This window comes from Ixodes scapularis, unplaced genomic scaffold (genome assembly GCF_016920785.2).
Source record: "Ixodes scapularis isolate PalLabHiFi unplaced genomic scaffold, ASM1692078v2 PGA_scaffold11__112_contigs__length_91849675, whole genome shotgun sequence".
NCBI classification, from domain to species: Eukaryota; Metazoa; Arthropoda; class Arachnida; order Ixodida; family Ixodidae; genus Ixodes; species Ixodes scapularis.
The window spans coordinates 57,593,819-57,620,454 of NW_024609837.1; the positions used below are offsets into that span (position 1 = coordinate 57,593,819).

Sequence of the window (26,636 nt, forward strand, 5' to 3'; positions counted from 1 at the left end):
GTTACGCTTTCTGACTTTCAAGAAGCCACAACGAGCCAAGCCAAGAGAGGCCTGCGCCTGCGCGTGAGCGTGCGATGTGCGCAACCTCCTTGGATGTGCGGCAAAGAGCGTGCGGTATTTTTGATTCACGATGGTTGATGCTTTTTTCTTTTTTTATGCGCTGAAAGCTGGAGGCGGAGCCGCGCAGTTTCCGGCGCATAACTACTTGTGTGATACGCCCACGCGAGTTGTCCCGCGATTGCAGTCAGATAATCAGATAAGCCGCTTGGAGCAGTCGAGCAGACGCCACCGCCCGCACCGCTCCACCGCTTTCGACAGCAAGCAGCAGCAAACTTTGCAAGGGAAGACCGAGAAGCGAAGCCATGTTGAGAGTCATTGCCCGCCGAGTCTCCGCTCGGGGTTTCCCCGTAGGCGCCTTCTCGCGCTGTCAGTCTACTGCGGTCGCGGCCAACCCGATACGAAATCCTGACATCAGGTACAGCCAGGTGAGTGGTACGCCCAGGTCGGTTGTTTCCGACGCTGTCTCGCCGCTAGCCCCCCGTTTCCGCGCCGTCCGATGCCGGCACCGGGCACTGCACCGCGAGCACGCCTTGTTCGTTCTTATTTCCCATTTTGCTTACATGTATAAATATTAAAAGCAAAAAAAAACACAAAAAAACGAACAGGTTGCGTGACCCTTTTGAGTGAATGTTTGAAAAGACTGTTATGACACTGAAAATGAAGGAGTAAACTCATTGGCAAGTTTAGGATAGTTGATGGTCACGCCGCCGTGCACACCTAAATCGTAAAAAAAAAAAAAAAAAAAAAAATTAATGAGAATATTAGAAGAGCGAGGAAAAAAAAAGCTGTTTCCTGTAGCCTGATCAATTTCCCCGCCCCCTTCCTTTTTTTTTTTTTTTGCCATTGGCTGCAGCGGCAGCAATCACACACACACAAAAAGAACACTTAAGGTTCAAGGAAAGCCAATTCAGTAATATTTGATACACATAAACGAGGCTATATAAACGTGTATCAAATTCAAACTTGGCACTGCTATTCACAAGTTGCACAAGCTTAGTGCGGAACAAAAAAAAAAATCTTGAAAGCCTCTAAGATTAGCACTCGAAAGCAGATCCAGCTTTATCTAGCAGATTCTGTGCGGCACTGGCGGTACTAGCTGTGAGTTGCAGCTAGCATCAACCAGACAGTTTGTTTCCATTTTCTTTCCTGTCCTTGGAAACAAGATTTCATTTTTTTTTTTTTTTGTAACATGCACTTGTGAAGTTTAATTTATTCTGATAAATATGCACTCAAATGTTCATTAGCCTCTTTATGCAATTTTCTGTTCGCTCGAATCCGGTAGTTTCATGTATACTGTAAAACCCTTTATATTCACGGCCGCTATTTCTCGCAAATCAGTCACAGGGGACATAATCATGGCCACTAAATTTTGCAAATTCCAGACGCCTGCATTGAAACTCTTAAACCAAAATTTTTGTATGCCCTAGAATTTGGCAAATTTTTTTTTATTTGCAAAAGTTAAGGGCTTGGGAACATTGAGGGTTTTGAATTATGCAACGTAGCACATAAACTGCTTTTTTACTAGCTCATTCATCAACCCATTACGCAAATCTTTCATTGTCATTGAAACAATGTTGACAACATTAGTTTAGGAGAGCATTCAGTTTACAGTAGGGAGTGTGTATTGTAGTGAGTGCATAAAATTATTAAGGCAAAAGTGACACAGTCTAAACCTAAGGTGGTCGCCCTTCAAGCTTCTGCTTGTGCTTGCTTTCAGGGGGTTGTAGCACCGTTCACTGCGTCTAGGAAAGATGGCGCTACGCAAACATCAGGTGCTTGTATGCAAGGTCCTGATGCGGAGAGCGTGCCAAGATAATGCACTGACCATTTCCGCCGCATCCCGGGAACGGGCGCCTAAGAGCTGTGCTCTAAAAAAGAAAATTGCAATATTTTCTTTTTTTTAAATCGTAATTCGGAGAGTTTAAGATTAATTTCAATAGTGAATGCTATCGAGACAAAAAAGATAAAGCATGCCAATTGTTTTTGAATGGATTCTATGGCATCAATGAGGGTACGTTGAGCCGGGTGGCCTGGCGAGAAGACTGGACATCAAACTCCATTGTATGGTCGGAGACCACCAGACATGCGGGCTGCGGGGTCGCTCAATCGCTCGAAATCTCCACGCGATGCGTGTCGTCAGGGAAGCAACTGGGGAAGGACATCAGCCCCTGGCAGTCCTTCAGCTTGATATGAGCCAAGCCTTCGACCAGGTCTCTCAGGAATTTTTGGAGGTGGTGCTGAAGAGGTGTGGTGTCAAGGACGTCATATTTGACTGGGTAGCACCTTGCTGCCGAGACAACAACAAGGCTGCTTGTTAACTGTGAGACAGGGAAGTCGATACAGATAGAACGCTTTGTTCGGCAGGGCTGCCCGCTGTCCAGCTGGAACCTCTCTGTCAGGCCATCAATCAGGACGCGTCGATATGGGGACTGCAGCTCGGCAATGAGCAACTGAAGCTGCTCGCTTACGCCGACGTTGTGGCCGTGATATGTGCCTCCAAGGCGCAGGTTAAGCCGCGCTGAACCATGTCACGGTTTGCTCCCAAGCTTTCGAAATGGAACTTAACCGACGAAAGTTTATCGGAGCCTGGCTCGGGGAGTGGGCCACAAAGCCGGGCAATTTCGCAGCAATCGCATGGGCGATGGCGGTGGAGGGCTACCTGGAAGCTCCCATCGGCGAACGTAGACCGTCAGCAGAGAAGTGACGCCTGTAAACTAACGCCATTCAGGCTAACCTTTTTCCACGACTGGGAAGGCGTCTTTCGGTTTTCAATAGGGCATATGTATGAAACACAGCATCCTACCCAGCGGTTCTCTGCTGGGCTCGGGCCGCTTGCTGTGCGGAGTCAGCCGCCAACAAAATCCACCAGAGCTGGCGACGTTCATCTGGAGGTCTTTAATTGAGAGAACCCGGTGCAGTAACCTCTTCCTGAGTCTGGAAGCGGGAGGACTGGGCCTTGTCAAGGTGGTTCTGAAGCTGCATGTCCAACTGTTTCTGCTCTTTAGGAACAAGGAACGCCATTTTCCTAAGCACCCTCCACTACCTTGGGTACCCGTACCTTGCCAGGTGAAGGCTAAGCACTAGAGGCCACGCCACCTGAGGGGCAAACCTGCGCTTTTACGCCAAAATAGCCAGTTCCATCAAGTTTCTTTAGGAAGTACTTCCTCACAGTAAGCCGCAAAAGGATGTACTGGGACACCATCAGCAAAGTTCTTCCAGCGCCCCTTTATAGGGACGTTCCGTTCCCCCCCTGTGCGGCCGGGCTCTTCAGGCGAGTATGGAAGCTCTTTGTCCCTGCAACGAACAAGGAATTCCTTGTGCAGCTCCACCTCGAAGTGCTGCCGGTGAAGGTGGGGCTGCGGTCGGGGGGCATCTTCGTACCATGGTCTACCAACTGTGCCCTCTGTGGGGCAACTGAAACATTGCAGCATGTTTTTGTCAAACGCACAAATGCCTATCTTTTATGAGATGAAATGAGGTCAGCGCTCCAGGTAGATTTCGAGATGGAGTTGGTGACATTTAAATATTTGGACCTTGGCGGTACCGACAGCTCAAACATGGCCCCGGCAGTCATGCTGCTGGGGCTCGACTCCATTTGGCTAGCACGCACGGCAATGGTGGTGTGTCACGCCAACGCTCGGCCGACCTGAGACTACTTCCTTAAGACTCGGGTGGCTTCTCTCGATCGCGGCGGGAGAGGAGCAGCTTGTGGGTTGCAAGTGGCAGGCAGTATACTCCATCTCACTAAAACCGTGCAGTACAGCCAAAGATACAGGGGAGGGAGTGTATGCCAACCTGTTCAAGAGGAGGGAAAGGAGGAATGTGAGGGAAGGGCTGGGATTCCTCCTTTCTCTCCTCTTGACCAGGTCGGTATACTCTCTCTTCTGTAGCTTTGGCTGTACTGCTGGGTTTAGTGAGACGGAGTTTAGAGTAAACGCCTAGAAGCGTGGCAACTCAGAGACGAGCGCATCCGTCTGCGTGGGGGCCGGGGCGGGCTAAACTGAGGCTCTGGTCGCTCCGGTCTTCCCGGGGCTGGTACAGGGCTGGGCGTGTAACTGTTGGTCGGAAGAAAGGGAACATGGGGGGCAAAACCGGAGCGCGGATCCATTTGTTGCCCCCTCCTTTCGTTGAACTATGCATATACACGTGCCCTCTCGAATATCTTTCTTTTCTCTTTTTGCTGTGCAAGGTTATCTCACTGTATACATACTGTAAATAATTTTTTTTTTGCTTTAGAAAAGAAAAAAAAATAAAGAATGTGCGGTGCCGATTGTTTATTGCGCTTGGCTGCTGCACGGAGGCTTTAGGTTCGGTTGCAGGGAGCACAGTGTTCTTTTATTTATTCTTTCAACTTGTCATTCTCGAAAGTTCGAGAACATTGTTGTTTGATCGAGTTACGAATGTTCTACGCACTGCTGAAAGTTCTACACCGGATGTTTTAGAAGCCCACGCATGTACATAAGGGGTTCCGCATGGTGAGCTGGAGCCAGTCTCGCTCTTGTGCTCGATCGTGCTATTTCACTGACCTGCGACACCTGTGACACTACCTCTTTGTATTTTTGTTTTCGGCACAACTTTGCCAAATTCAACATTTAGTTTCTGTTCAGTCATCGCCTCATCATCCGTCATACGTGACAATATTACTGATCGGGTCGGGGATGACGCATATAGAATTGTGTAACAGATAACCCCAATTTTCTGAGACGCATGCGCACTTCCATGGTGATTGGAGAGTCGTGTTGTTGTATGTTTTCTTCGTGGTTTCTTGATAATAAACCTTTCAGTTGTTAGTCAGCGCTCGTCCTGTCCAGTTCCTTCCTCTGTGCCTGTAAAATTCGCGCTGTTCCATTATGAATGTTACTGATACATATTTGAGTTTCAGGCAAATGAGTGTTTGATGTAAAATCTCCTGATTCGACAGATTCATTTCTGTGAATCTGCCAAATAACGTATTGCTATGCCTCGCTTGTTTTTGGTCAAGCCCAAAGGGGGCTGGTCTTTTTGTAGATTCTGTGGACTAACCTGTTATCACAGGCGACGGCTGAGCCAAAGATTATCATTGTTTCAAGTCTTCATTGTCTGTCTTTCTGTGTGGGCTATGTTTTGGTGGTTTTGCATGAATAGAAAGTTTAACCAGAAACCAGGGTGAGCTACCTTTTGGGAGTGGGGCTACTCCCGGGATGTTGCAACAGTTTTTGACAGAGAGTGATTGCAATCGACAACTCCTTGTGTCTGTAATGTGTATGAGGTCGTGGTCGGGGCTTTGTTTGTTTGCAGATCTTCATCAACAATGAGTGGCACAACTCTGTCTCCGGAAAGACCTTTCCAACCATCAACCCCACAACTGGGGATGTGATCGCCCAGGTCCAGGAGGGAGACAAGGTGACTACTCTCGGTCCAATCTTTCTCTTGCTTTCCCCACTTGCACTATACACATGTAAACTTAACACTTTTAAATTTAAGACACTTTGGATGGCCCTCAACAATCCATTTCTTAACGTATCGCATGCAATTTACTACAGAGGTGCAAGCAGGTGGTGGAAGCTCACAATGTAAAATTCAAAGAATAAACTTGCCTTGTAAGGAAAGTTGCCTTGTACAGTAATCACGGAATTAAATTACTTTGTAAGCGTTGTCAAAGGTAGGAAGCTTGCACTGGTCATGGTGTTGCTGATTGTAGGCTAATTTTTAGACCTTCTTTGTATACTGTCGAATGAGAGGTGAGATATGGGATCAGTCAGCTCGTAGAGCCTCCTTGAAAGAGAGACCCTGGTCTTGAACATTTCTATGCCATTTCTCATCCAATTTGAATAAAATTCTCTCACGGGTATGTACTGGGGCGGGTTGGCTGTACATTGTAGAGGAAAAAAAGTGTCAAAAAAAGCACGGACAAGTAGAAGCATGACGTAGTGGCATCACTAGGGGGGAGGGGGGTGTGGACCGTTCTGGGTGCAGCGCTTGTGGGGGGGTGTCACGTCGCGGTGGGCCACGAGAGGGGGGGGGGGGGGGGGGGACGTTGCAGTGGGCTACGAGCCGGGGGGGGGGGTGAGTCATTGCGGCGGGCCACTGCCCCGGTGCTATTTATTCCCTATAAATATGCACACCTATTGTATTTTGTTACGCTAAGCAGGGACGGACTTGCCAAGGGGCAGAGTAGGCAGCTGCCTAGGGTGACGGGAAGTTTTGGGGGCAACCAATTTGTGACAACCCCCAAATTAACTGGCTTTTTCTTTTTTTTTCTTTTCTTTTTTTTTTTTTTTTTTTTTTTTTTTTTTTAAATCTAGTTTTGAATTTAGCTATTTTGAGAATTCTAGCTCCAAACCTGGCTACTTTTGAAAATTTGCAGCTCCAAACTTTTCTACTGCTGTCCCCCCCCCCCCCCCCCCCCCCCCCACTCCCCCCCCTCCATGGTCACTGACCTTTTGGGAACAGGGTGGGGGGCACTGTTAAAAGGCTGCCTAGGGCGGCAAAGTGCTAAATCCGCCTCTGGCGCTAAGCATAGTATTTTCTAGGAATTTGGACTTGTTTCTTTCTTTGATGTAGGAGGTACCAACCCTCAATGAAGTTTTAGATCCAAAATCTAGATGCAAGGATATCATGGGGGGGGGGGGGGGGCAAAACTGTGTTGTGAAAGTTGATTCTGAGAAACTGGAAAAGTTGCTCGAAACCTTTGTGTAAACAGCCTACTAGTTGTGGAACTTTTCGATGTAACTAAATTAATGTTGTTTTTCTTAGTTTGGTAATTGGAACGTATGCAATTGTTTGCGACATATGTATTTAAGAAAATGTATATGGTAATTCCAATTTTTAAAATTTTTGCTTTTTAAGGTTAGTGTTTTCCTTTAAAGGAACACTGAACTAAAATAAGTTTAACATAAGTTTATTTTTTCCAGTGCTTGGAAGGAACACGTGTCATTAAATACACTTCGACCAAAATATAAATTTCTTTTTGTGCACAATATTCAAGTTGTGAGATTTGCTTTGAGTATTGCAACATGACTACATTTGGTGCTTGGTTTGGGACATGTCCAAATTTCAGGATCCTTCCTCATTCAAGCAGACTTGAAAGAACTTTTATTTTGGAAAGGGGGGGATGATGATGCTTTATAGTAAGACACAAGTTTGCAATCTAGGCATTGAAATAAATATTTTTGCGGAGCTTGGTGTTTTAGAAATGATTCTGAGCTCTGTGTCTCTAGGAGCAACTTTGGTTACAAATTAAAACAGCGCAAGGACACGGACAAGAACAAGAAGGTAGACGAGCAGGGCGCTTGTTCGTCTACCTTCTTGTTCTTGTCCGTGTCCTTGCGCTGTTTTAATTTTTAATCATGAAATACCAACTAGCCCAAACTTCCACGTTAGTCAGCAACTTTGGGTCGACATGCCAAAACACAATCACAATATGTAACTCGCACAACGTGAATATTGCACCTTTTTTCTTAGAGAGAATGTTTATTTTCTGACAGGCATGTCTTACCCAATCACAATGAAGTGTTTTTTTTTCAGAGTGCAGTCAGTGCAGTGTCCCTCTGATCATTTTGTCGTGAATGATGCACTGCAGCTTTGTAACTGCTGTTTTCATTGTGCATACTTCTCAGTAGTGTGGCATCGTTATCTTGCCTTTTGCCTGCTTATCAGTTTGCTCAAACTCTGTCTGTAAGCTTCTTGTTTTGCTTGAGAGAGACTGAGATAGTCTCTCCCCTTAATCTCGAGAGGTTTCTGGGAGGCATGGCCAAATAAGTTGCCTTGAAGGTCATTAGTGCCATTCAATACCTGTTGGCGCTTGTCGACCATATATGCAAAGTTACCATTCCGCCTTGCATCTGAAGTACTTTTATAAATCTTTTATTCCCAATACCTCTTCGACACACGTGGCACAGGTGCACCTCGGGCACAGTTCTTCTCGATAACACTCTTTAAACTCTTAAATCTTTTATAGGGTTACCATAATCCTCAGGGTGGAAAACAAGACAAGCGGGAAGCGAGATGCACTTTTTTGCAGAGTCATTTGTTGACAACACCAGTACCTTTTTTCGCCCAATTTTTAAACAAAAGGGAAGAAATGTCCAAACTGCAGAGTTCAGTAGCTTAAGTCTTTTTTATACATCTCTGTGAAAAAAATGTACTGCCATGTGAAACTACACAAAGCTCACAATTATACTCCGTGAGGGGTAACATTTTCGCAATACATTTATTTTCATAGAATTGCATCTAACAAGTAAAAATAGTTTGTTTTCTTCCACTCGATTCATACAGATTTCGCATGCTATGTGCACATTCCCACAAAAACAGGGCATGAGTCTTTGTTGAGACAAAGTGATTGGACGCTAGAAATGAACCCCTAAAACGGGAATGTTCAGGCCGGAACCCCACTCTTTTACAACATTGCTGTTTCCTTCGGCACCAAAATGCTATACAACAGCACTTTTTTTTCTTTTTCTTCAAATCGTACGCACTTGACAATTGATAATAATGGTCAGATTTGTCGGATCTGTTAAGAAATCGGAGCTGTAATATGATAAGCTAAAGGTCTGTTTCAGTTGTTTCGTTTGTTCAAGGAAATTCGGAGGCACACTTTGTCTCTTGTCGAATGAGCTTGCTCATTTTTAGCTGTCCACAACCATTGAAAAAGTTTTGTGAAAAGAAAACAAAAAGATGCTTGTTGCTGCTAATTTGGAAATTGGGCTAAAATGAGAATTGTAGCTTGCTACGTTCGGTTGCCGTTTGCTGCAATCCAACACCACACTTCCGGGCGTAGTGTTGCCGTAGAGCAGCTAGTGGCTCGTCAACAAGTTGGAGCTTTCAAACTGGGGTCGCTATAAATGGTGTGTGGCATCGCAGTGGGAGGGCAGGCACATGTCACTAAAGCCTAGCTGGAGCCGGCTGCGTAGCAGTAAAAGTGGCAGCTGTTTGCAGTGGCGGGCTGCTTTGCAGAGCTTCGTTTTCAGCAGCCTGCCATCAAGCTGATATTAAAAAAACTCTTGTACGTATGGCTGGCTTGTTTTTTCTTATTGTTTTAATCTCCCCGTTAACACTGCACGGGATTTGTAGCGTGGGGTAGTGTGGGGCACTGTTAATTAGCGTGAACGAGCAATCTTAATTTTATTTCTTTTGCATTTTTAATATAATTGAAAAATTGGCTTGGTATGAAGTGCTCTGTTGGAGAACTAGTCTAATTGGTAAACTCTGGTGCTCTTTAATACCTTGTCCAAGTAAAAGGCAAAAACGAATTAATGTCTTACATATTGAGGTATTTAGTGCACAAAATGGAGAGAACAGGACAGAAAAGGGTGCTACTCACAACTATAGGTTTACTGACAACGAAAGAAAAGAAAGAAAGAACTGTGCAAGTGTAGAATCGGTGACACTATCAAATAAGGAAAGAGAATTCCTACAACAGACATGAAGGCCCCGTGCGAACCTGGATGAACGAGCGACCGTCATTCACTGGGATGAAGTGAAACATTCCTTTTTTTTTCCTTTTTTTTTCTCGTCAGTAAACCTATATATAGCTTGCAAGTGTCGCCATTGCTGGGGGTTATTTCTACTTGCTGGTTACTTCAGACTGCAACCTTTGTGATGTGCAACTAACATGGCGAACCAAACACTCGCGGCGCATAAACTGACATGACCGTTAATGACGTCGATGCAAGCTATAGTTCTCTTTTTTGTCCTGTTCTTCTCTTTACACTGTGCTCTTAATACCTCAATGTGTCAGACTGCCAACTAGCCAAAATGTCGACACACTACATTAATGTATTGTCTGCGCTAGCTGAGTCATGCAGTGTTCACGTCTCATTGTAGTTGTAAAATTCAGTCTAAAATTTTTTTTTTTTTTCACTTGTTTGATAGCAGTTTTATAAATAATCAAATTAATTTCTGAATGTTTAATTTTTTATTCCCTTTTTTGTTCAGTAAGGATTTCAATCTTATTTTATTTCTAAATGACTTATTTTTACACGTCCCAGGAATGAACAGGAGGAGGAACAAACTTTTATTGAAACCAGCAGTTTAGTTGCCTGGGCCTAGGCCTCACACGTGGGGATATCGAGGTCTTGCCTCTTCGCTGCCTCGCAGGCTTGCTGGGTAGCCCAGAGTTGGGCGTCGAGGTGGGAGCTGTGCAGGGCGGCGTGCCATCTCGACGAGAGGGTCACAGTGTTAATCGTCAGATATTGTGTTTACACTCCCATAGTATGTGGGGAAGCGATGCTACCTGAATCTTACAGATCTTGCAAGTGTTACTATCGTAGATGCTGGGTAGATCCTGTGGGAACAGGAATGAACAAAAAATGTTTTTTTACCCGAACAGAACATCGTCTTTTTTTTTTAATATACTTTGAGGGCTCGAAAGGGTATTACAGGGTGGGTGGGAGTTGTAAAATGTTCTTATATAAAAGCAAAAAAAAAAAGAAACTGAAATTAATTATACGACATTGTCATACAAAACAATTAACTACCTATGTTATTAGCAGTAAACGACACAGTCCTTGTGGGGAACGAGTCAATTTTATGCTAGTCGATTGATTGCGCTACTAATATGTTCCAATCTTTTTGGGTCCCAATGCTGTTGGGCAGGTTATTCTAGTCCTCTATCGAGTGTAGTTGAGAAACTAGGGATGAAGTGAACAGGAGGCTAATTTGACACATGATCCATGTGACCAGTCGCGTCACAACTTGGTCAGACATAAAAAAAGCGAAGCTCCAAACCTGGTAACTTTATCACTTTTTTTTTTTGGATAAGCCGACGGAGGATGCAGGTTTTAACAAGGGTGCGTAGCAGGCGCCTTTCTTATTTTGCATCCGCCGATTTTGACAGGAGCTCTACAGAGCATGATCAGCCTCCAGGGGTGTCAGTTTTCTGGGGCATTGTCAGTAACAGTTACACAGCTTGTGGAGCTAGAAGTGAGCATGTGTCATAAATAGTATCTAGACGTATGTGTAAACTGTATGTAATAAAATTAAAAAAAAAAAATTCTCTTTTTACTTTTTAATATGCCAATTAAGCAGTTGTAGTGCACCAATTGCTCCTCTACAGTGGGGACACAACTGACTTCCCCACACCTAAAACCCTGTGCAAAAAATGGATCGCTACAAATTCATTATTTGAACATTCCTACCTCCAGGTTGGTACCTGTGGCTACACACTAATGGCACAGGATACAAATAAATATGTTCTGTCGAACACTCGGAACAAATTTTGACTAAAAGAACCACATCTACACGCGTGCTCACCTCTGTGCTGTTTTGTCACCGATCTGTTTTGTCGTACGCCATTTAGATGCATGCTGTTTTGTTGCTGGGCTGTTTTGGTGCCATCCTGTTTTGATGCACACTGTTTCAACCATGCTGTTTTGTTACTCGTAATTTACACTGGAGACGTTAAATTCCCGCTTCCTATCTATTTTGTGTGTCCATTTAGAATGTGAGAATTCACCATATAAAAGTTCTATTGCAGTATGATTTGAACTCTTGTCTTTCCATTGCAACCACTTAAATCCACAAAGAAGTGCCTCTGCAGAAGTGTAATGCCCATGAGACGTGCGGTGGACTGGTAAAAAGGTGTCCTTCAGACTGCAGGGTCCCTTATTAGACCGCTTTCGAAAGTATGCCCTCCAATGGAAGCTGTGGGATTGCTAAACAATGGCGGATACAAATGACACTGCCAGAGTTGGAACACCACAAATTCCGCTAATGTGCCACTTCGTTGTCAGCCTGCGTAAAAATTTTGCACACACTTTCTGCGGCGTTGCTTGTCTCACCATTGTGCAGAGGTTAAGACCTAACAGTGGCACGAGACTTTTGAAAGGGGTCTGTAACAGGATTATTCCTCTACCAAGAAAGAGCGGAATACAAATACATATTGGCCATGTCAACATGGTGGTAACCGTTGTGAATTTCTTTGTTTTTGGGATCTGTAACAGCATCTGCAGCCTGCGTGCACTGTGCATGCAAGCTGCTACTGGAGTTGCTTCCCGCTCACTTTAAGTGTTTATTCGTGAGAAGCACCGGAGCTTAAGGGAATGGACGGTGACCTTGGCCCGCAGGCGGACGTGGACAAGGCGGTCAAGGCAGCCAGGGAGGCGTTCCAGCTGGGCTCGCCATGGCGGACCATGGACGCTTCGGACCGTGGACTGCTTCTCTACCGTCTTGCAGACCTCGTCGAGCGAGATCGGACTCTCCTCGCTGTGAGCTTTTTTTTTCTTTTTACAGTGATAGCTGTTAAAGAGACTTCCCAACTGCGTTCACGGTGTCGGCCATGTGCCAGGCAAAAAACTTGGTTCCATGTACGCTCGTGCATGCACCGCCCTGTGACGCAACGCAAGTGTGCGCACTTGGCTCTTGCGGCCCACGACCCCTCGATCCCCAAATTATGAAAAACAACTTAAAACCTTGGGAAAGATGTGTTTAAGCATCTCAAACTACCAGAGTTGGTCCTCAAGCGCGGGACCGTGCAGACACCAATATAGAGGATGGCGTATGAAGTCCCTTTTAATTGCAAGGAAGAAAGTGCATACAAAAAGAAAGTTTTTTGTATGCTATAGACCAAATTCATAATCATGGAGAATTGTTATTTGAACAATGCCTAATTTTTTAAATAAGAGGGCCTGTGTAGCTTTCATGCCTCTGATTGCATAACAGGATGAACAACTTTTCTGCGATATAAGACCAATTAGAGAAACGGTGCTCTTTCCCTGTACTAAGAAACTAATTAAAGTGAGCACAAAAAGCGGTAGAAATAAGACGAAGCAGACGAGCCTAATGCATTTTTTTGCTTGAAAATTGCGCAAATTTGGACGGCTTCGTCCCATGCATGCGTGTGTTGAGAACTACATTAACATTTGACATTTTATAGTATCGCTAAATGGCATGTGCTTGTACTGAGAGTCTAAATATTGTAATGTTTATTCCCTTCGGCCTGAAAACAACCGCTTGTTTTATTACTGTTTATAAGTAATTACTAATAAATTCAAGCCAGTCCACACATCATTTTTTTTATTTTTTTTATATATAACTGGATTGCCCGTCGTTATAATTTCAAAAATGTTGTCTACCCCCAAACAATATCGTGCTGTCATCTACAGAATGTATTAGGTTTGCTCAGTTGTCACTGTTTAGCAAGTTGTTGATAGTGAGCACACAACTGCCCTGGATCTTGGCTGCAACTGGCTCTTTCTGTCTGTGCCTTTGTTATGAAATGTTCCATAACGAGGCATCCTGAAACTTTTCATTGGATGGCACCTTAGGATACCGGATATGTGCTTCTTGCCATACTTGATTTGCAACATGGTACACTATAATTTTAGGCATTGCTTGTCCCATAATTCCCATGAAAACGCATCAACTGTTGAAATGACTATAAAACAACCGAGAAATCAGGCTACTCATACGAGTGCTGAAAAACTCAGGGGAGCGGTGAAACCGCCTTCACTTCCACCGCGTTCAGCGCTTCTACCACAGTTTTGGCTTTCATGGTTTTGCCAATATGCAGTGCTCCAACTTTCAGTTGCGGCAGACAGAAGTGTTCTCCCCCTCATGAACACTCTTTTATTTGCCGGAGGAATTGGCAGGCCACTCCTGGGAGAGGCGATTCGAGGGAGTGTTTAGTGTATTCGGACAAACGCGAAAAGAAAACATAATTGCCATCGATGCACACAGTCTGCTTTGGAAGGTTGTTCCACTCCCTAGAAGCCTTAAAGGGGCCCTGCAAGGACTTTTTGACTGGTTTTTAATTTGCACCGAACCTGAGCGCACTGAACGTAGTAACTTAATGGAACTTTTCTTTTCTCTAACTTCGCTTTATTTTAAAAGTTATAGGCAAATTAAAATAATAAAAACAAGCAAAAATAACCTCCCTCATGATGTCCTTGGTTGCTTGAGTGAACTAGAGGAGGATTAGTGAGCTCAGCGAGCGCTCACAGTTGCCGCACTCAGTGTCGACGACTCGAGAGGGTGCCACTAAAGCATGTTCTGGCTAGGCTGTATGAAGCGGCCAGCCAGGGCGGCTCTCATTGCATTTGCTGCGCGATTAAACACTGATTCGGCATGACACTTCATTGGCGACAAACGACAGCAAAGATGGGGTAAAGATCAGTTCAGAACAGGAGCCACTTTGCGTTGCCATACCGCCAAAGGGCCAAACCGCAAGCCAAAGCTGCTTGCCAAAGGCCTTCGAAATGCTCGGTACCGGTCGGATCCTCGACTGCAGCGCTGCCGCATACATCTAGGACCCTTCAATACTCGCTGGCTTGTCGGTGCCTGATCCCACTACTCCTTTCTAGTATGCGCCGCCTTTTCCACTGCTTGGTGGCGGGTATGTCGACGGGTCATTTCTTGTTTCCGTACTTTATAAACTGCATTTGTTTCTTTTCTGATCTAAAATACTGAACAAAAACTATTTTCATAAATAACTGAAACGGTTCGCGCCACTTATATTTTGTATTTCGACTAAAAAGAACCTTTTTGCGACTCTGACCTGTAGAAAGACCAGGACCTAAAACGTCACAATGTCATTACATATTGTGCGCTTTCGGCACCGCGGGTCGCCCCCGTAGGTGGAAGAGGTTTTCGCGTCATCCGGTTAAAATATGACTCACTGCTATTTAGTTACTCTCTCCGTGCCCACTGGCTTTCCCGAACCCCAAGAGACGTGGAAACCGCAAAAAAGGTGGACGCTTAGATATGATTGCAGGGCCCCTTTAACAAAAATTGAATTTGCAAAAGCGCCTGTTTTAAAACGACACTCGTCAACCTGTTTTGAATTATCACAATAAGAAGAGACGTACGAGGGTTTGCTGTTTTACCACTTATATACAATGAAAACATTTGAGTCTTAAAATTTTTTTCTTTAGAATTTTGAGCATTTTCTATTCCAGAAATCACCGATTCTAGGACGTTAGTGCTGCTTTAATACTTTTTCCAAGTTATATAATAAATAAATGAGCTAAAAGGTCAACAATGCCCCTTTTATTTACGGCATTTGGGACACTGGTGTACCAAAGCATTTTGCGTGTCAAGCGCAAGCCTGTGTAGAGCAGATGGTGGTGGGAGTGAGCCAATGGCGTGTAAGAGGAAAGAGTATTGTGCTGTTTTTCAGAGCTTGGAGACCCTGGACAATGGAAAGCCGTTTGCCGATGCATACAACATCGATATTCCCCTTGTTGTCAAGTGCCTGAGGTATGGCTTCATTGCTTTTTGATTTTGTTTATTTATTACCATTTGTCTTAAAAAAGACTCATTGTCTCCTGGCTTCCTGAGTCTCATCTCGCACAGATCACCCACTCAGAATTCAAGTGGTTACACCTAGGACAAACCTATTCAAGTGTGCTCTATGACGATTGACTACCGTTGTCTGGAACAGTCAGCAGGAGCACGTTGTTAACCCCCTTGGCTACTAATCACGAGTGTCACTTGTGCCGTCCATTATGGACCAACCGATGCTATATCAGTGACAGATTAAGGCTAGTGATGGACCGAATCTGCCGAAGTTCAGATCTGGAAAAGATAAGTTTTGCAAATATTTGTCAAAAATTCAATAAAAATTTTGCAAATGTCTGCGCATGCACAAGATTGCGATGGGGCATAGGACTATAGATTACAAATAGACGCTGTGCTGTCACCATCGTACAGTGTAGTACTGTAGTACTACCAGCAGTTGCGGTGGGAAGCGGAGTAGGTGACATGGTAACTGTTTTTCAGTCTTTGTGAGTGAGGCTTTCTTCAATATTTTTTGCCTCAAGAACAGAAGATCGACCAGTAATTGACGCGGGCCACTGCGCAAGTGACAAATGATGTTCTGGATAACGAGATTTTCATTTTATCTTTTCAGTGAGTCAACGAGGTAGTTGAAACATTGGCTGGCAAGTACATTAAAGCACTCCTCGAAATTACAGCAATCCTGTTTTCGGCTCCCAAATAGTTTGTGCTAAAACAAAATAATATTGCTTTTTAATTATCATTGTTTCGTGGTTTCAATCTATCCGCATAAAACTTAACTCAGAACTATCATGCTCGACATTGCACATCCAATATTCCTAACTCTTCCCCTCTTCCTAAACATCCGCATGCGTCCTAATAACACTAGAAACCAGCATTTTAAAAGTTAAAAACGAGACGTTGCGAATATGGGATCAGCGACTCAAACCGAAAAACATGCATATTTACAATAATATTCTAATCTCTTCTGGTGAAGACTCGTCAGCCATTGCATTCATTTTCGCGCACGAAACGGTGACTCTCATGGGACTGCCTTTATTTTAAATACGTACACACTTGCAGGCTTGCACTGATGAGGCCTCAAGACTGAAACTCGCATACCATGACTACTACCCAACTTTGTTGTCGCACCACTTCTGTAAAAGGTCACTGTATAATTGCCAGTAAACACACAAAAATGACACTATCACCTTATTTAGCAATAACTCTGTCAACAGGCACAAAAAAAAAAAACAACATAAAAACCTTTTTCGCTCGAAAAATCGAAATATAAACTTTTAAGTCTGGTGACAATGTATTTTTGTTGAATCTTTGCCGAATCTCTAGAAAAGTTTGGCAAAACTTCAGCTTCGGCGAATCCCAAGATTCGGCACCGAATTTTTGATTCGGAAAAAGTTTGGTCCATCACTAGTTAAGACTTTAAGGGAAGCTCCTCCTATGTCTTTCCACTTTGGCAGAGTGAACGCTGGAGAGATCAACTCCTCCAGCATTCGCTCTGCTAAAGTGGAAAGAGGTGGAGGAGCTTCCATTTTACTCTTAACCTGTCACGGTTCGTCTTTTAGTTTCAAAGCTTGTCTTGTGCACTCTTTGGCAGATGGCAGTGCTGCAACTACTATTGCTTCACTTTCTTTACGTTATTTTGTTGCTTGTTTTGAATTTGCACTAAAAAGATTCTACTGGCACAGGAACAGGATTAGAAATTTGTGGCGTCTGCAAGTGCGGGTAGGGGCGACGTGTTCCCAATGTCGAGGTTCATTTGAGCTGGCAAAGAAATGCAAAGACTTTGGTTTGAAGGTGACGAGTGCTCGACCATTTTCGATGGCGAGTTGTACTACCTCTCTAATGACTCGGGAACTTTATTTGAGATTGGCAATTTGCACGAAATTTGAGAAAACGTATCTTGGCCTCTAGATGTTTGTTTCTTTCTACCTCCTTGAATATTTTCAATAGTGCCACACAGTGAAGAATACCAAATGAATACATCAGGTGACTGGAATTAGTAGCGAGAGCAGCAAATGAAATCTAGAGGCAAAGTCAATGTTTTCGCTAATTTTTATGCCAATTGTCACTTTTAAATCAAGTTTCGTAGTAACATTTAGGAAAAAATTGTATAAAAATGAGTATGCATGCCTTGTCCACTGTCAATGCTGTTTAACATTTTTGCATGTTTTCAAAATGACCTAGTGCACATTTTAACTTTTAAATCTTGCCACCCACCTTGTGTAAAGCCCTCTGTGGCATTTAGAACAAATAGGCAACGAGTGGATAGATTTTCCTATTTATGAATGTCTGAAGTTACTGGATGCAGATTGCTGCTGGAAAGTGTGAATGGAACGCCGAGACCTGCAATGGTTCACGTGCCCGTACTTGCGTAGGTACTATGCCGGCTATGCGGACAAGAACCATGGAAAGACTATTCCGATCGACGGGACCTTCTTCGCCTTCACGCGTCACGAGCCCGTCGGCGTGTGCGGACAGATCATTCCGGTAGGAGGAGCCTTCCGAATTAAACACATTTTTAGAATACCCAGGTTTTGCTCCTCCCGTCATGCTATTTTTTTTGTTGAGCGGGCAGTCTAAAGACGGTATTTTGACCCGCATTCATTGCACACCATCAAATGTTTTGTAACGCTTTGGGAACAAGCTAAAGTGTCTTCATATTACAGCTTTTAATTACAACATCTGCTGCCACATTTTCAGCGTTGCCATGAGGGCTTTTCGGTGCCTCGCACCAAACTTAAAACTTCTATAACTTTTAATAAATTAGACTATTAACGTAACATTCCGAGAGATGGCCCACTTTATATCAAGAGCAAATTGGGTGCAGACAGGCAGTGGGCTAACTTTAAATGTATGACCAAAAAAAAAAAAACAACTTGGAGCAAAAGAATGTGGAGGGGTGTGTTTATGCTTTGTTTAGTCACGCTCAAAACCATTGAACGAGTGGTCGCTATCACTGTCAAACACAATACCGATACCTTTGTCACAAAGGCCCGTGACCTTTCAGACTTTTTATGGAACCAAAGGCTACTATTTTTGCCAGTCGGAATTTATCTCCTGCCTAACTGTCCTCGTGCCAAAAGTAGGGTTGGGTTTTCTCTCTCAGGGGGGCATCTCTTTGGATATTACAGTAATGTCAATTAAACTCGAAATTTCGCCAGAGTGGCTGCTGGAGTCTCCGAACCATATTACTTTGTTTTTTCTCTCACTCTCTCTCCCTCTTTCCCTCTCTCAATAACTGTTCTTCCGTGAATTTGATTTCCTACCAGGCATCAAAGGAAGTGTTGCAGGCATTTTTTGGCAACAAAAAGGCGTGTCAGAACTTTGGGGACTGTACTCATTGTCGGCATCTGCTCGAGAAATAGGTGTTGCACATGATAGTTTTCGCACTGTGCTTTGTAGTTCTTGGGAGATTGGGTTCTGAGAGGGTAAGACGACGCTTGTTGCATTTGGAGTATGTATGTTTTTATAAGACAACAAATGGCTCGTCTTAAATGTGTATACATGTTTCTTGGTTCACGCACTTGTTTGCTAAAGGTTTGGCAATCCCAAGGCCATGTTCTGTTTTTTTAGACACCAGGCCCGATGAATACCATTATTTTTGTTGGACACCGACGAATGCGGGATTTCTGGGAAAAATTAAACCCGAAAAAATGCCCCTATGTTCGTAGAAAAATGAGCCCCAAAAAGGCAGAAGCACACCCGATGGCTCTTGCGGGTGGCTCCTCACGGATGTGCCGTCGAAAACGCGAGAGCCGGAGCGCGTGCTTGACGTGGGTGGTGCACCGTCGGTGCCAAGACGGCGACTTGGCTGAGTGGCCTATTCGTTGTGGGAAGCTACAGCGCAAAAGTATGGGAAAACAATAGAAAAATGCATGAATGAAAGGTGTTTGAGGGAAGGTATCCACACTGCAAGACAAACAGCGGGACTGACAGTGCCCTTGTTTGTTTTTTGTGCATCGTTTTTGTTTTCAGGGGGTATAGAGACAGGAGCAGTATACGTGGCAAATCGTAATCGCAGTCGTCGTTGATCTTGAGAGGAATAATTGGAAAGAGGACAAAACGGCAAGGAAGAATGCAGACGATAGGTCACCCTTTGTTTCAAGGGGAGACACCCCCTAGGAGGGTCAACTTTTGAACCCTTGGCTTAACATTAAAGGAGCGGTGCAACGATATTCAATTGGAATGTTTTTCACTTTACACGAGCTTACTGGCACTAGTGAGACTCAAGGATACTCGCACGCAACGCCACTGCCCAAGAAACGCCTTGGTTGCGGTGTAATTTCAAGGACAAAAGTAATCATTTTCATTCAATCTTTCCTTGGCAAAATTTGATGACGTAACGTGGGGATCGCAGTACACCCATATGACGATATTTGAATGCGGTTCATAGACTGGACCCGAGCATTGCGTGGACACTCGATTTGGGCTCGTGACAATTACTAGCTCGAGAAGCATTCGGGTAGTGGCCCGTGTCCAATCGCTGCAACGATGACAGTAGCCGAGCCATAACAATGTCTGGAACTCAGCGCGTGTCCTGTGCTTTGCCAACCCCGGCGCGTGGCTATGATCAACATTGGCGGCATATAATCGGCTCCAGATCACGTGGCCGCTTGTTCTGGCTGCGAGTTGAGGGGGTGAACGCTGCTCGTTTTTCTATAATTTTTTCCGGGGCTTCTATTGCGTGGGGTGAAAAACGAATGCGTGTTTCATAGGTCATTAGCGTCAGGGATCCGTTCTAAGTGGTATTTGCGCAATGTACAAAAACTGTTGCATCGCCCCTTTAATGAAATTTACAGGGTAGGCTGGTGGTCATGCTAGAAGGTGCATAACAAAATTTCATGTCTGTCGGTTAAGTGGGAAGGAAATTAGGGCAGCTTTTATCAGCAGCACGCCTACATTGTTTAGTTAATCTATCGTCGGAAAACTATCACGATATTCAAGATTTTTATTCACTAGATATGTTGCAGAATGCCTGGGAGGTGCGGCTATTGAAAGCTTTTTGTGAAGTCATTTATTTCTATCAATTTTCACTTCTGCAAAATTGCTCAACTTTTTGGTCTTCTGTGTCTTTGACAAAATGTCAACATTTTTTATAAAAGACGTCTGTAAAGTGACAAAAGCATTCCATAGCCGCATTCCTTATTAAATTTCAGTCAGGAAAAATGAAGAACGAGCCTTCTCTGTATTGCCATCATCAAACGATAGGTCGACTAAAATGGAATTTATACCAAAAAGTGGAACGGAGAAAAATGTGTTCAAAGTGCTCCAAACCCTACCTTTTCTTTAGCTTTGGTGGACAGAAAATAATTTATAAAAAATTAACTATGCAGTGTAAATTAATTAAATTTTTTGGGAATACTCTCTAGATGTTGGTGGACGTAAATATGTCATGTTTCAAAATCAATGTTTTTTGCAGAATTTTTTTTTTCTGGGTAGTGTCCCCTCTTAAGTTCGATCGCAGCCACAAACCGATGGAGCCAATCGAGCAGTGCCGAAAGGGCATCATGATTGGCTAAACCATGTCACGGGATCACGGCTCATTCGCTGTGTGCAATTGGCTTAGCTCGTGTTATGGACAACGAATGCCGTACGTCGATGCACTTTCGGCACTGCTTGATTGGCTCAGTCGAAACGTGACATTGGCTGCGGTTGGGCATAAGGCTGCGTTCTCCACACTCTCCACTCCTTAGGACCGTGTGCCTTAAAACCTCTTAAGGTCTCTGAGATGATGAGAGAACATACTGGCTCTACCTATTGGGTAGCTGTGGAACTTTTGTCAGTCCTATATAGTATATATAATTCTTCTATTTTTGCGCATCATTTTTTTTTAATCTTTGGACAGTGTTTTAGATGACCATTTCTTGTAGGTACTATATGTACATCCGATCTCGTGAATACCGCAAAACCTTCACTCTAGTGAAATGCAGTTCCAGGGTCACCGCATAGATGGTGCCAGCCTGCTCTCTCATAAAAGATATTAAAGCGCACGGGCCTTGGGGATCGCGAGTGTGTGAACGAGCCTTTAATGTGAAATGAAGTATGGGCATGCTAGTTTTGCCATAACCGTCTGAAGTTGTTCGAGCGCTTTTCGACTTTGTTTTTTTAATTTAGGACTCGTGATGTCGATGTTTTCCTAGAAGAAAAGCTAAAACAAACTCTACAGGTACAGACCCTGCAAGTGATGTTTTCCTGCTTCCTTATGTATATTAAAGCGTCGTTGGTAATCGAGGCCCACTGGCACCACCGACGTTTGAGTCTTCTATAAACCCCCTATAGAAGACAGACATCGATGGTCCTGGTGGGCCTTGATTACCAACGACGCTTTAATATAGTACGTGGGCGCCATATTTGAAGGCGATGTTTACAGTGCATGCTCAGAATCAGGTCCCATTAATAGGCTGCTAATACTGGCAATCTTGATGGTGTGGGATGCATATTGCGAAAGAACTGTAAAAGCTCACTGTCGGTACGTGCCTGGCAACTGCGCACACAGATATAGCCGCCGGTGCCAGACGTTCTGAGCTGACTGCAATATGCATGACCCCCTTTCTCTACATTATGGGTGACTAGACAGAAATGCTTGGAAACCATAAAAAGGAACCAATTTAATTGAAAAACTGCCATAAAAAAAGCGTGGCACCTTTTCAGATAATGTTTTGTTCTTTGTTGGGGGTTATGGCTCCATAAGTTCTTTTATTGTGACTTCCCACTCGTAAAACAGACATTGTTCGATGTGCGTATGATAGCACAAAGCTGACAAGATGCAAGGTGCTTTTTTTCTATGTCTTTCCTCATGATCTTGAGCCGCAAGCCGCACTTACGCACCCAAGGATGACGAAAATAATCCCTGGAGAAGGGGAACAAGAGGGACAAAGGACAAACACAAATCTCCAAACACAGCTAGGTGACTGGTGCGCGACCGAAAAAATCCGCCTGGTCCGGGTATCGAACCCGGGACCTCTCCATTACAGGTGGAGCGCTCTACCAATTGAGCTAACCAGGGGTTAGACATCAGTAAAATACAACTTTTATTGTCGGGCTTGACTGATGAGGCAGGGCTTCGCCGACCCCTAGAATGCCTTTGCAGACCCCAAAGGGTCAGTGGACCCCAATTCGAGAACCACTGGAGTAAACCACAAAAAACACTTGCCCACAATTATTAATTTGGGAGCAATAAGCTTAACCGAATATGTTTAACAAATATAACACAAAAAGGACATTTCTTTGAAAAAAAAATATTTCTTTAAAGAAAAAAAAAAAATCGGTGGGCTTTTCTTTGATACGCTTACTGGCTGGTGAGCTTTTCTCCGCATCTGCCGGTTTTTGCGGTGGGCTTTTCTACGGTGAGCTTTTCTCCGGGATTCACAAGGATGGACGGCCTACATTTTAAGGTTATGAAGACAATGTAGTCAATGCAAAGGTGTGTTTGTTTGTCCTTTGTCCCCCTTATTTCCCTTCTCCAGGGATAATTATTGAAATTATTGTCATTCTTGTCCAGCTCGCTTGCACCTTTGCATTTAATTGCATTATAATCATAACCTTAAATTGCAAGCTTCACCCTTGTTGGTGTTAGACTGGTGGCGGCTGATAAAACCCGTTTGCTCTACTGATGTCTAACCCCTGGTTAGCTCAATTGGTAGAGCGCTCCACCTGTAATGGAGAGGTCCCAGGTTCGATACCCGGACCAGGCGGATTTTTTCGGTCGCGCACCAGTCACCTAGCTGTGTTTGGAGATTTGTGTTTGTCCTTTGTCCCTCTTGTTCCCCTTCTCCAGGGATTATTTTCGTCATTCTTGTCCAGCTCGCTTGCACCTTTGCATTTAATTGCATTATAAGCACCCAAGGAGTCGCACGGGGCTTGCAAGCCGTGGTTTGGCCACCCCTGCTCTAGGTTATTATACAAACTCTACGGATGTCCCGGTCCGTTTTGCGCCGTTGTTTCCTATAAAGGGTGCACGCCGACTCTCTCCCAGTGGAACTTCCCAGCGCTGATGCAAGCCTGGAAGCTGGGGCCCGCCCTGGCCCTGGGCAACACAGTGGTGCTGAAACCCGCCGAGCAGACGCCGCTCTCCGCCCTGCACGTGGCCTCACTCGTGGCGGAGGCGGGCTTCCCCGCGGGGGTCGTCAACGTGGTGCCAGGGATGGGCCCCACCGCGGGGGGCGCCCTAACAGCCCACAAGGACGTGGACAAGGTCGCCTTCACCGGGTCCACCGAGGTATGCTCGACGCCGCCACTATGGTGCCTGGCGCGCATCTCCAACCGGTGTGCTTGCCGCGTCCTCAAATGTCCCTCTATTTCTGCCCAACAATGTCGTAAAAGTATGTGCTGGGGTATGCTGGCAACCCCGGAGGTAGGAAGCTTCTGGAGGCGACATGACGCCACCAGAGGTGAAGCCAGAGGTGTGGAGGGGCACGCCTCCAATAATTTGATTGCCGAACAATGTCGACGAACAATGCCACCCGTGACAATGTTCGTTGCTACTTTGGGACAACTTTCGACGCACGGGCACTACAGAATGCCAAGCACGCCGGTCGAAGACTCGGGCCAGGCACCGCACAGCCACTCCGGCCTTCACTTCTGTTACTGTGTCTCGAACAAGTCTTTGGGCTGTTGTGTTGCACCCGATGGGGCCCACACATCGAAAGTGGTCTCGAAGGGGCCAAATATTGCATTGTGCGAGTGTCATTTTGTCGGATGTTGTGCGGTTGGTCATAGAAGTTCCGGCTAGAAAGACAAGTAAATGCGAGCGTCGCCGTTGCTTTGGCGTCCCAACTCACGGCTGCGGACAGTTGTTTGTGACGCCGCCGCTGGACAAAAGTCGAGAGGAAACTAACGAGGGATCGGTAAATGCGCCATTTGGAGACCTATTCCAGTCTGCAATGGTGAGCCCTGCAGCCTCAAAGCGGCAGTGGTGACTACTGCAGTTTCGGAGGTGACCACGTTATGTGGCTGCCGCCGAGGCGGGCTCTCATCGTGTCGGGAGGGAGGCCGGCAGAAATTGTCAGCCTTTGACGAATGTGAATGCGAGGGAATGCCAGATTGTATCGAAGTCTCGATCGTAAAGACTTCAAAGTACTAAACACCTCATTGCTTCACTTGCTTCAGTGATAAAAAAAGCTCAAGGTACATCTAAGCATTTCTTATGAGTTGTGAATGCGAAAGCATGCAAGCCGCTCGTCCGCTCCCTTCGTCGTCTGCTCGTCCACTTCCTTCGTCTGCTCATCCGCTCCCTTTGTCGTCTGCTGTGTACTAGCGCGCGTACGCTTCGGGATCTCGGAGGCGATGGCACAGTGGCCAATTGGAGCCCCGTTGACGCGCGCCAGCGAATGGAACGGAGGGCGAATTGCTCCTATTGGGATCGTGGAAACCAGGAGCCGTTTTCGTGCTTCAGACTGATGTAGTCAGCTTGCTCTACGAGACAGTTGTTTTCGCATTAAAAAGTTGTATGTTGGCTTTCATTTTTTGTTTACTCGATCAGTGATGTAATTGAGTGAAAGCAAAGTGCACCCAATATCCGGTCGAGAAAATTGAAGATTGGCATATGTTTGTGACACCTCTGCTACGACTAAATGAATGTTTTCACCATTCAGAGTTGGGCAGTTTTAATGGTCCTGCACTGCACTAATGACTTGTTTAGCATGCAGACCTGGGCCTGCCAACGATACAGCATCAACACTAAATTTCGGAGGTTCCCAAATTGTGACTGGACAAGTGGAAAGAGATGAGGACTAAAAAATGTAGCACTGTCCGTGTACACAGCATGATGCCGTTGGCACAAACAAGCGATTGCCCATTTTTTCCGTTTCCCTTTTAGAAGTGAAGGTCTGTCATCCAAACTGTTGGCATTGTGCAAAATGCTCAGGTGAGGATCTTTTTTGGCACCCGCCAATACCGTTTAAAGTGAGATTTGAAAAAGCGGCAATGGTGTTTGTGCCAACGGTGTCGCGCAGTGCATTTGAGTTTCAAACCATTAAATGCTTTTTAACGGGGACCCCCTATCCCAAAAGGTTTTCCTTCCGTCCTTGCTTTTCGATTTTGCGGGAGATTGATAAAACTTAGCCGAAGCACCAACTCGGTTTCCCCGCTAAATTTTTCAGGAAAATCGATGTCACGTAGCCTGATTTCATGATGAGCTATGTACCAATTTAAGCAGTGATAGAGTGCAGACGAGCTGGTAATGAATCGACATATTTGTAAACCCTGAGATGGGGAGCAATAAAAAAAAGGACCAACACAATTCGTCCGTTTTTTATTGTTTCCCATCTCGGGGTCTACAAGATATTAATTTAGTTCCCATTAAATTTGGCAGAAAAATGGACTCAACATGACCTTTGTACCAAGTCAGTTTCAATGTTAAATTTAGCCTGGGAAAATGAAAAAAATTCAGGTTTTTCTTCACTCCCTGAAGGAACTGCTGAATGTCTTCTATACAAATTTAAACGATCGGTCCTTAAGTACTGCATTCCATGCATTGTAGGACTTTGGAGATAAAGTTTGCCGTCAATTTTCTTAGCATGTCTCTCCAAATTTCCCACGTTCATAATAATCCTACACGAAATGTCCTCTTAGTTGACTGTTCAGTTGTTCTGTGCCAGCATGTCTGGTTTAGTTTCCTGTCTAACCTGGCAACTGCCTCCACCCAGGTGGGGCAGCTGGTGATGGAGACTGCTGCCCGCTCCAACCTCAAGAAGGTCACTCTGGAGCTGGGGGGCAAGAGCCCCAACATCGTCTTTAAGGACGCCGATCGTGAGTTGTCTCCCCATTTTTGCACGAGGCGTGAAAAGATTGCCGTCAAGATTGTTCGATCGTGCCCCTATTGGAAGCGTGCATAATGTTGTACCATTTCTACCAAGTCTGAGTGTAGCGTACGCTGCGATCCGACCATTTGTCTTCTTAGTGCATTTGTTGATCACTGGCTAAACCAACAATGTTTCGGAATTTTTACGCTATGGATATGTAGCCAGAAAAACGGGATTGGCAATCTCTCGGGGGAGGGCGCCCTTATGGAATGTTACGGTAGTAGCTCAATTCGTTTTATTCCTAACAACAGCTTCCCAGATGAGAACTTTTCTAAGCAAATAGTATAAATGCCTCACTATCATTTGCTTCATTTAATTTCTTAAATTGATAGCAGCGATAAGTGTGCACCAGGATCGAGAAAATGTACATACATCATTAAAAAGGCTGCCATTTTTCCCACATTGTGGGAAGAAGTGAAACCGACAGCTGTGTGGGCAAAGTGGTGTCGTGTAGCTGAGTACCCTGTAGACTGGATATGACAACACAATTTTTGCCTTCATTGGGCTAAAGTGCTACAGCAAACCTGCGCCGACGCGAGCGAAGGCGCAGGTTTTTTCGGT

The 26,636-nt window shown here is 44.8% G+C and overlaps 1 protein-coding gene across 1 annotated transcript in view; it reads left to right on the plus strand.

The window, feature by feature from the left end:
- The first annotated feature begins 42 nt into the window (after positions 1–42).
- LOC120847836 (aldehyde dehydrogenase, mitochondrial) overlaps positions 43–26,636 on the plus strand; it is a 38,192-nt gene continuing 11,598 nt past the window's right edge. Inside the window, exons 1-7 of the mRNA XM_040219737.3 lie at positions 43–485; positions 5,338–5,442; positions 12,105–12,245; positions 15,155–15,234; positions 17,649–17,760; positions 23,249–23,491; positions 25,920–26,022. Coding sequence (XP_040075671.2) covers positions 363–485; positions 5,338–5,442; positions 12,105–12,245; positions 15,155–15,234; positions 17,649–17,760; positions 23,249–23,491; positions 25,920–26,022 — 907 coding nt within the window. The 5' untranslated portion in view covers positions 43–362. The remainder of the gene's footprint in view (positions 486–5,337; positions 5,443–12,104; positions 12,246–15,154; positions 15,235–17,648; positions 17,761–23,248; positions 23,492–25,919; positions 26,023–26,636) is intronic.